We start from the raw sequence: 11,507 nt of genomic DNA, 5'->3' as shown, positions 1-11,507 counted from the left end.
TTAAAGATATTGTGAATGATTTTAGTATACATGGTAGCATTTTAAAAAAAACATTAATTTTAAACACAGCTCGCATATACAGTATTATTAAACAAATTTAATTCTGGTTAACCAACTTACACATGCAGCAGACATGGAGCAGCATTATTATCTCACTGGAGTTGTGTTTCTGACCACCTGATGAATCCAAATCCATTATTCTTTGGTCTTTTTTTCCTCTGGTTTGGTCTTCACCAACTCCTGAAAAATATTTTTTTAACTTAAGTTATATCTTTAGCTGGTTTCTAATGTGGAAGGTTACTAATTAAGATAATCCAGCATAGTTAATAGCAAAGAAGCAACACCTTCTTCACAGCTAACCTCGGGTCTGTCATGTGGTGCTGCATGGGCAGGTAGGATACACACAATGCAACTTTTATTGTGCACCAATGTTGAGAATCATTTTTCCATTGAGGAGATTTGACTTTGGGGTGCACTGATGGTAGGCTCAGACTTCTTCTTTCCATGTTACACAGTTGCATTACTGTCAGTGCTGCAGTTTATAGGAGAGGATCACAAAAAGGAGGAAGCAGATATTTTTAGATAAATACTCGTTCTCGTGCTTATTGTTTTCTTTGGAACTCAACTTGATTGCACTTGAGGTATTCTTTACTCAGTCCAACCTGTGAGGAGGAGTTGCACCTGTGTGTATTTAGTCAGCTGCAATCATTGGGGGAATGTAAGCTATGATGATGGTAGACTTTGTGTTTTGTGTTAAAAGTCACGTGTTTTTTAACCAGGGTCTTGCAGGAAGACTGAGCTATTTTTGGTGAACTTTGTTTTTGGTAAAAGCTGTAAATCAGTAACCAAGTCTCATATCTTCCTTTTAATGTTTCAGCGTGGTAATGTCACATGCCACTTGCATGACACTGAGTGAAATATTTGTAGCGATAAAGAATATTTATAGAAAACCTCACATTATACCGGGGCTGTGTTTTGGCAAGAATCTGGCAATACGATGCGTATCATGATACTGGAGTAACATTTCGACTGTATATATTGCGAAGTATAATTTTAGGAAAACTGTCGTAGTGTAAAGAACACACCAGAAATAAACCATTTTAGAATTGGCAAAAATAACATGTTTATACTGCATGCAAAAAACTGCATGTTTTGAAAAACACCCTAATACTAATATAAAAGCCTATACAATATAAAGATTTAAAGATATTGTGAATGATTTTAGTATACATGGTAGCATTTTAAAAAAAAACATTAATTTTAAACACAGCTCGCATATACAGTATTATTAAACAAATTTAATTCTGGTTAACCAACTTACACATGCAGCAGACATGGAGCAGCATTATTATCTCACTGGAGTTGTGTTTCTGACCACCTGATGAATCCAAATCCATTATTCTTTGGTCTTTTTTTCCTCTGGTTTGGTCTTCACCAACTCCTGAAAAATATTTTTTTAACTTAAGTTATATCTTTAGCTGGTTTCTAATGTGGAAGGTTACTAATTAAGATAATCCAGCATAGTTAATAGCAAAGAAGCAACACCTTCTTCACAGCTAACCTCGGGTCTGTCATGTGGTGCTGCATGGGCAGGTAGGATACACACAATGCAACTTTTATTGTGCACCAATGTTGAGAATCATTTTTCCATTGAGGAGATTTGACTTTGGGGTGCACTGATGGTAGGCTCAGACTTCTTCTTTCCATGTTACACAGTTACATTACTGTCAGTGCTGCAGTTTATAGGAGAGGATCACAAAAAGGAGGAAGCAGATATTTTTAGATAAATACTCGTACTCGTGCTTATTGTTTTCTTTGGAACTCAACTTAATTGCACTTGAGGTATTCTTTACTCAGTCCAACCTGTGAGGAGGAGTTGCACCTGTGTGTATTTAGTCAGCTGCAATCATTGGGGGAATGTAAGCTATGATGATGGTAGACTTTGTGTTTTGTGTTAAAAGTCACGTGTTTTTTAACCAGGGTCTTGCAGGAAGACTGAGCTATTTTTGGTGAACTTTGTTTTTGGTAAAAGCTGTAAATCAGTAACCAAGTCTCATATCTTCCTTTTAATGTTTCAGCGTGGTAATGTCACATGCCACTTGCATGACACTGAGTGAAATATTTGTAGCGATAAAGAATATTTATAGAAAACCTCACATTATACCGGGGCTGTGTTTTGGCAAGAATCTGGCAATACGATGCGTATCATGATACTGGAGTAACATTTCGACTGTATATATTGCGAAGTATAATTTTAGGAAAACTGTCGTAGTGTAAAGAACACACCAGAAATAAACCATTTTAGAATTGGCAAAAATAACATGTTTATACTGCATGCAAAAAACTGCATGTTTTGAAAAACACCCTAATACTAATATAAAAGCCTATACAATATAAAGATTTAAAGATATTGTGAATGATTTTAGTATACATGGTAGCATTTTAAAAAAAACATTAATTTTAAACACAGCTCGCATATACAGTATTATTAAACAAATTTAATTCTGGTTAACCAACTTACACATGCAGCAGACATGGAGCAGCATTATTATCTCACTGGAGTTGTGTTTCTGACCACCTGATGAATCCAAATCCATTATTCTTTGGTCTTTTTTTCCTCTGGTTTGGTCTTCACCAACTCCTGAAAAATATTTTTTTAACTTAAGTTATATCTTTAGCTGGTTTCTAATGTGGAAGGTTACTAATTAAGATAATCCAGCATAGTAAATAGCAAAGAAGCAACACCTTCTTCACAGTTAACCTCGGGTCTGTCATCTGGTGCTGCATGGGCAGGTAGGATACACACAATGCAACTTTTATTGTGCACCAATGTTGAGAATCATTTTTTCCATTGAGGAGATTTGACTTTGGGGTGTTTTTTGCTTGATTGACAGGTGTCCCATCCTATCACAGTCAAACCTGGAGGCTTCACACAACTTTTAATTATCAAGTTTTGAGATGACAGTGAGAAGCAAACCAGTCATTTCGTGTCCCAGTTTTTATGCTTCCTTCCTTATTATATAAAGTGTACAGAAACTACAAATGCTGACTGAGCATTATTCTGGCAGTGAGTTTAAAGGAAACACTCAACAGGAAATAATATAAAGTGTGTGCTTCAATTAATCTATGAATACAACTGCCCCATTTAAAATGTGATAATTAAAACATTTTTTACAAGAAGGGATCAAATGGGTCATTATAGAGACCTACATGCTCAGAATTATCCTTCTAAATCATAGACTGTATACATACAGTAGTATATAATACATAATAATGCAATAATAATGTATAAGAGTTAATGCTTATTAACTGTTAGCTTTGTATCCCATTCGTTTGTCTTCTAACCATTATGTTCAACTAGCATAGTCCTGATGTTGTTCTCATATATTGTTTCTTATTTTTTTTTAATGTGTTTATATGGTTCTTATTGTAACTTATCCCTCAAACTGCCCCATGCCTTTAATATGTTTCCTTTGATTTAACTAATTATTGGTTGTCTTTTGTATGGATGTATGAACTGGGAATGCTGCAAATGAATTGCCCCCTTGGGGATAAATAAAGTTGTCTGAACTGAACTGAACATAGAAGTTTTCCTGCAAGACCTCGTTGAGGAATTAAAAAACAGTGAACTAAACAACAATGACCACGTGATCTAAATGCGTCACGTGACCACCGCAGAGCTGATCATGTGACTCCTCAGCCGTTTAGTCAGTCCACACAGCTGACAGACTTCATAAGACGTCTCTCTGACTAAAGGCTGGACTTTATTCTGTTTGCCACAGAAACAACAGTGAACATGAGGTGAGTTTTAACAAATTAGAAGATCAGATTGTTTTGAAATGTGAGTGGTATTGTGGCATTTGAGGTGCACACATGACTGAGCAGGTCTGTAGTCTGATATTGATGTTGTCACTATTGGGCAGGCTGTGGAGGGAAACTCTGGGTTTCCTCTTTCTGGTGGCCTGTCTGGACTCTGCTCTCTCATCACGGAGCTGCTCGTCCTTCTTCTGCCGAAAATCTCACTCTGTCAGCGGCCTGAATGGAGTCGACCCCGGGTCTCCTCTCTTCCTCACTCCATACCTGGAGAAGGGAGCCATAGATGAAGGTATATAAGTGCACCCGCATTACTATACAGAGCCTTAGGAAAAACAAAAATGCATTGAAACTTCTTAGCATAATAGAAGAATATGAATTACAGGTATACAGCCCTGGCCCTTAATTTAATTTATTATTATTTTCATATATAATTTTACATATTGTATCTGTTCTTGTTCTGTATGCATCTTTTCCTTTTAGTCGAATGCAATAATCTATGACCCATGTTGCTTGTAAATTTGAATTTGTTCAATTTAAAAAAAAAAAAAAAAAAAAAAAATCATACTGCAGACATCTTTTCTTCTTTTTGTTCCAGCCAGGAAACTGAGTCTGGTAGGAGATCTGCCAGGTGCAAACGTCAAGAGTCATGCCGGGTACCTCACTGTCAACAAGAAATACAATAGCAACCTCTTCTTTTGGTTCTTCCCTGCACTGATGGTAGGCTCAGACTTCAGTACTAACATTAATAATGAGTGCCCTGTTGTTGTGCATGCTGGCTCACCTTCACACTGGCATGGCTTGACACTTGAAATAGTGTTGTTGTTATTAGTATCACCTGTGCTTTTCCTACTATGACAAGTGAAAATATCTGCAGTGAAAAAGACCCTAATACTAATGTAATAGCTAATACAATATAAAGATTTAAAGATATTGTGAGTGATTTTAGTATACATGGTAGCATTTTAAAAAAAACATTAATTTTACACACAGCTGGCATATACAGGATTATTAAACAAATTTAATTCTGGTTAACAATTACCAATTTACACATGCAGCGCACATAGAGCAGCATTATTATCTCACTGGAGTTGTGCTTCTGGCCACCTGATGAATCCAAATCCATTATTCTGTGTTTTTTTTTTCCTCTGGTTTGGTCTTCACCAACTCCTGAAAAATATTGTTTTAACTTAAATTATATCTTTAGCTGGTTTCTAATGTGGAAGGTTACTAATTAAGATAATCCAGCATAGTTAATAGCAAAGAAGCAACACCTTCTTCACAGCTAACCTCGGGTCTGTCATGTGGTGCTGCATGGGCAGGTAGGATACACACAATGCAACTTTTATTGTGCACCAATGTTGAGAATCATTTTTCCATTGAGGAGATTTGACTTTGGGGTGCACTGATGGTAGGCTCAGACTTCTTCTTTCCATGTTACACAGTTACATTACTGTCAGTGCTGCAGTTTATAGGAGAGGATAACAAAAAGGAGGAAGCAGATATTTTTAGATAAATACTCGTTCTCGTGCTTATTGTTTTCTTTGGAACTCAACTTGATTGCACTTGAGGTATTCTTTACTCAGTCCAACCTGTGAGGAGGAGTTGCACCTGTGTGTATTTAGTCAGCTGCAATCATTGGGGGAATGTAAGCTATGATGGTGGTAGACTTTATGTTTTGTGTTAAAAGTCACGTGTTTTTTAACCAGGGTCTTGCAGGAAGACTGACCTATTTTTGGTGAACTTTGTTTTTGGTAAAAGCTGTAAATCAGTAACCAAGTCAAAATCTTGAGGTCAGAGGTCAAGGGACCCCTGTGAAAACCATGCCAGTGTTTCCTCGCCAAAATTTAGCGTAACTTTGGAGCGTTATTTAGCCTCCTAGCAGCCAGGCCCGATGGCGGGCCGTCAGATCTTTATGAGGTTAATTAAAATCGATACAGTGTTTAGGAGAATCGATACAGTAATAATATCGCGATACTCATATGTGTTGATATTTTCTTAGACCCCTACATTATAGTGCATGACATTTATTTTCATCTCCCTAAATAATGACTCTCCATTCAGTCCATTTTCATCCTCTCAGTTCAGCCTCTGTGAAGATGCTTCTACAGGTGACAGCTACCATTTACAGGAGTCAGTGTTTATTAGTATACTGTATGAGAGTTGATGTCACTCACATATTTAAACACATTTCTGAGACTTTAAAATAAAAATAAAAATCTTTATTTCAGCCGTAAATCTGTTAAATCTGATAGTCTGGTGTTGATATTCACATATTCGGTGATAAAAGACAGATGTTTGACATTTTACTTTGATTGTTTGCCACAGTTCTACAGTCTGATGAACCTAAACCTGACCTCTATTGTTAATAAACTGAAGTAACCACTGGGTGGTGCTGAGATCTTAACTTTCTGTGTGATGCCCTGACTGACAGGCAAATCAAGATAAAGCTCCGGTGCTGCTCTGGCTGCAAGGCGGGCCCGGTGGAACCTCCATGTTCGGTCTCTTTGTGGAACATGGACCGTATGTGGTGTTTAAGAACTTGACTGGTAAGAACCGATCTGGTACTACAGCGGCATACATACACATGCACTGTAATCCTTATTTAACTGAATGAGCTTGAGCCCTGTATAGTTTATATTGGAGCATTATTTACTCCAATATAATATGTTTTGTGTCTTTGCAGTTGGTATGAGGGATTACGCTTGGACATTGAGATATTCAGTTTTGTACATCGACAATCCGGTACGCATTACTTATTCATCCTCAGACAAAAAAAGCCACAACTTGAAACACATCTTTCACTCAAGGTGTCATGAAGTCTTTGAGGAGGAGTATTTGTTTTTTCTAGGTTGGAACGGGTTTCAGCTTCACTGATGAGGACGCAGGTTTTGCTCAGAACCAGGATGATGTCGGCAGAGATCTGTACAGGTGAAACAACTCACACATAGTGTCATTGTCACTTGGATCTATGAGTCTGGTGGTTTGATTACTAACTTTTATTCCCATCTCTTCCCTTTTTTTTCTTTAAAAGTGCTTTAACACAGTTCTTCCAGATCTTTCCTGAGTATCAGTCCAATGAGTTCTATGCAACCGGGGAGGTATGTTTGTTTTTATTTCTTTTCAAGCTTTGTATATTAATATTAATTGATATAGTAGTGGTGTTATACAAGTGGCTTTTTAACTTGGACACACATTTATACTCATTAGATGCTTGTCATGCAAGATAAATTGGAGGTTGTAAACCTTCTCTGTCCCCATGCAGTCTTACGCAGGGAAGTATGTTCCTGCCATTTCTTACTACATTCATAAAAACAACCCCACTGCCAAGGTGAAGATTAACTTCATGGGGATGGCTATCGGTGACGGGCTTTGTGATCCAGAACTGGTGCGTATCTGACAAAAAGTCATTTTTTCTGATATTCTTTAAAGCCTCTGAACACACAATCAGTTATTCTGGCTGATTTAGATTCTAAACTTCATCATCTTGACTAATGAATGAACCTTTCTCACTGCAGACATTTTAACTTGTCATAGTAGGAAAAGCACAGGTGTTACTGTCAAAATGTCTGCAGTGAAAAAGGCCTATTTCCTGTGTCTCCAGATTGTACTTGTTGCTCTGTGCCCCTAAAAAAAAAAAAAAATCATCAAATTTTCTCATCTTTCATCTAGTATCTCATTGCATCTCTAATCTCATCTCTTCTTTCATGCCTCATCTCATCCCATCTCATACAATGAGGAGCAATCATCAAGCAATCTTGTGTTAATCAGAAAGTTGGTTAATAACTCTCTCGCTCTCTTTGTTCTCATGTTTCTACACTTAAAAAAAAAAGTCACGCTCCAGCAGGGAGCTTTTCACTTCTCTTCAGCTTGACCCCGTCAGGTGTTATTGGTGTAGTAGTCTACAGTTCAGACATGTCAATGTAGAAATGAGACGAGTATAATGTTTTACTTTTTTTCCCCATCTCAGATGCTGGGTGGTTATGCTGAGTTCATGTACCAAACAGGTATGATAGATGAACTCCAGAAACAGTACGTCGTCGAGCAGACGGACTTTGGGGTTAAACTCATCCAGCAGGAGAAGTGGCTGGAGGCTTTTCAGGTAAGAGGTTACATATGTCAGAAAAGTCTGTGATTTTTATTATCATCATTTGTCTAGATTTTCATTAATTTATAATCGTTCAATAAATACCATTTTTATTCTCATTCTTAGTAAAATTGTGAATAAAGTCAAACCTTTAGCTGACTATTTTGTTAACGTCTGACTTCAGGTTTTTGATAGCTTGCTGAATGGTGATGTTGAACCATATCCCTCCTTCTTTCAAAATGCTACCGGCTGCACCAACTACTACAACTACATGACATGTCACGTGCGTAGAAACACTGCTGGCAGGGCTCAAAGCTGCCTGTGGGACTTCTTCTTTGAGCAAAACCTTAAATACATCTGAACTAATTATTACTTAAAATAGTTTTAACCCACTACATTTGCTTTTTTTGTGTACCACAGGAGCCTGAAGACCAGGAGTACTTCTCCTCGTTTGTGACTCTGCCAGCTGTGCGGCGTGCCATCCATGTGGGGAACCTGACGTTCCACGACGGCTCGGAGGTGGAGAAGTACCTTCTGCAGGATGTCATGAAGAGCATCAAACCGTGGCTGGGGGTGCTGATGGACAACTATAGGGTGAGGGGTGTGGGATTATACGCTGTAGTTGTATTTTGTTTAATTGTATGTTGCTTAGAAAATCCCTCTCTAATAGTCTCTTCCTGTTTGGTCCATTTCTACATACACCCAGGTGTTAATCTACAATGGTCAACTGGATGTAATCATTGCAGCCCCACTGACTGAGAGGTTCCTGCCTACCGTCAACTGGACCGGGGCGGCTGAGTACAAAACAGCCCCTCGCTTCCACTGGAAGCTTCAGCCCAGCGACACCGAGGTGGCAGGTTATGTGAGACAAGTTGGAGAGTTTTACCAGGTGGGCGGTTAATAACAACAGTTGAAAAACAATGTGAAAGGAACTCCGTGAACACCCATTTTAAATTCTGTCCTCTTGTCGCGCAGGTCATCATCCGAGGAGGAGGACACATTCTGCCTTACGACCAACCGGCGAGGTCCTTTGACATGATTGACAGATTCCTCTCAACAAAGGGATTTATATGATGTGTTTTTGGTGCTGAAACACATAAGCACAACCATTTTAAAGAGCATATTTTTGATTAATGACTGTTGATTGTGGGGCTGCACGGTGGTGCAGTGGTTAGCACTGGCGCCTCACAGCTAGAGGGTTGCAGGTTCGAATCCGGCTTGGGACCCTTCTGTGTGGAGTTTGCATGTTCTCCCCGTGTTAGCGTGGGTTTTCTCCGGGTACTCCGGTTTCCTCCCACAGTCCGAAGACATGCAGGTTAGGTTAATTGTGGACTCTAAATTGCCCGTAGGTGTGAATGTGAGCGTGAATGGTTGTCTGTCTATATGTGTCAGCCCTGCGATGGACTGGCGACCTGTCCAGGGTGTACCCTGCCTTCGCCCAATGTCGGCTGGGATCGGCTCCAGCCCCCCCGCGACCCCTAACGGGATAAGCGGTTGCAGATGGATGAATGGATGGATGGACTGTTGATTGTCTCAGCCAAATCAGCACCTTGTGGATTTTTTTTCCCCCCCAGTATTTTAGCAGAGGTGACATTTGGTGTGGGACGTTGGACTGCGAATGAAATAAGTTTCTCATAGCCTGGATCCAGACATTTGAATCATCAAATAGTGAAAATAAGTGTTAATGACTGCCAATTCAGTCTGATTATCAAACCTGAGTTCTGTGAAAACTATTTCACGTTTATTTCTGTTTGATTGTATGAGGAAAATAGTCTTTGTTGCATTCAATCAGAACATGCTTGATGATGAAATATAAAGAAAACACCTTGAAACCAGAGATGAATTGTCTTGAAATAAAATGTTTTTTGTTTTTTTCTAAATCTGAGTGTCTTAATGATCAGAGAAGCCTTTTTATTAATTGACACACCTGTTGTTGAATGGAATTTGTCCACCAGGGGTCACTGTGCTCAAAGAAATTTCCTTAGAAAGACAGAAATTAAACAATAGCACTTCACAAAACTTGTCATTCAATGCATTTTTTAAAAAGTTAATACAACTACATTTCTTATTATTGAACATAGATCCTAAAAACAATATTAGATGGCTCATATCTCTGAAGAATAGGGGCCAATTTGCATGTTACAACAATAAACAATGCCTGCTATTAATTTCATTATTTTCGGCTATTCATGTGGCTTTAAAATATATTTGACACGCTGAAGTGTTCTGTAGTTTTAGTTGGTTATTTTTTGACAAACATGTTTGTGTACTGAAGTTAACTGCCATGTTATTTCATCAGGCATCTATCAAGATGTCTAGACGGTTCAATAATTAATGAGTATTCTAAACCTTTAAAGCACCTAACTATTTAATGAGCAGTTATATTTCAAGGACAAGCATCGGGGAAATACTGTTGATCGCTTGATGTCAACATTAGTTTTCTTTTAATAGAATTCCTAAAATATTCAATTAATCTCTCAGTTCATTTTTGTACTCTGGTTATCTGCACAGAAAACATTTGTGTCACCGGATTTCAAGTACAAGCTAATTGTGACATCAAATCACATCAGTTAGTTGTATGTTACAGAACAAGTGCTTTATTTTCATACCGTAATGTAACTGCAGTGATACTTTAACATCTGTACAAATGCAAAACAAAAATGAGAGACAATGTCATTACAGACACACGAAAAAAAATGTACAAAGTTATGCAGGCCAGAATGGATTTCATCAGTTCATTACATATAAACAATGTATTTAAGCGCTGAAAATGAGCCTCGACGTACAAACAAAAGGCAACAAGTGCTATGCGAACATTATTTACAAACATGTACCACACATTTACTCCCTTCAAAAAGAAAGGTGGTTGCATTACATGTACAGGATTACAGAAATTACTGACATTATGTACAATATTTATAGTTTTAGATTTAAAATAATACAATTATAACATCATTAATACATAGGAATTGTTCTCCACCTCTCACAAATCCACACACTCACACTGCACTTCCATCTGTCCTTTTTTCATCTGCCTCTGCAGTAACAAATATCTTTTTCTCTGAACCTGGACCCAAATGTCAAAAAGGAAACTAGAGACTTTCGTATCTAACTCTAAAATAGCTCTAAAATGATTCCAGTTGAAAGTATTTTGAGGTCATAAATTTCACATGCAAGAGGTTAATTTGGAATGGTCTAACAGTCTAAATATGGTCTAAAAAACAACCTAACATAAGGCAAGCTTCAGCTCAAAGGGTTGGTACGACAAAGCCCTTTTCAAGAGAATCGATTTCTCTCATCGACACACATCAAACTGCACACACAGACTCAAACGGTCTGAATGCTTTGACAAAACTTGAATGTAACCCATAATGAGGATAAAGCTTTTCAATTCACATCCTTCATCTTTTTTTTTTCCAGAATAAAAAGAGCACAAACTTAACGGTGCAGGGTCCTTACAATACGAGCACCTATAGGTTCCCTTCTTTTATCTACAGACATGTGATGCATGCCAGGCACAGTCTCTCCATAAAGCCAAACACATTTAAGTTTCGCGCTGGTGTGTGAAAAAAGGGGGGGAAGGGGGATCACTGAGAATTACTCGGAC

The 11,507-nt window shown here is 38.1% G+C and overlaps 1 protein-coding gene across 1 annotated transcript; it reads left to right on the top strand.

Moving 5' to 3' along the window:
• Positions 1-3,663: 3,663 nt before the first annotated feature.
• LOC119497741 (probable serine carboxypeptidase CPVL) lies at positions 3,664-9,042 on the top strand. The gene is made up of 13 exons (XM_037786090.1): positions 3,664-3,801; positions 3,924-4,105; positions 4,412-4,533; positions 6,248-6,362; positions 6,500-6,558; positions 6,665-6,744; positions 6,848-6,914; positions 7,079-7,201; positions 7,784-7,915; positions 8,085-8,183; positions 8,321-8,494; positions 8,607-8,789; positions 8,876-9,042. Exons 1-13 carry the CDS (start codon positions 3,797-3,799, stop codon positions 8,972-8,974), a joined length of 1,440 nt encoding a protein of 479 aa, XP_037642018.1. The 5' UTR covers positions 3,664-3,796; the 3' UTR covers positions 8,975-9,042.
• The last annotated feature ends 2,465 nt before the right edge of the window (positions 9,043-11,507 follow it).

The sequence above is a fragment of the Sebastes umbrosus genome, chromosome 11, assembly GCF_015220745.1.
Source record: "Sebastes umbrosus isolate fSebUmb1 chromosome 11, fSebUmb1.pri, whole genome shotgun sequence".
NCBI classification, from domain to species: Eukaryota; Metazoa; Chordata; class Actinopteri; order Perciformes; family Sebastidae; genus Sebastes; species Sebastes umbrosus.
The sequence above is the reverse complement of the archived record's forward strand: the minus strand, read 5'-3'. Positions and strand labels throughout refer to the sequence as shown.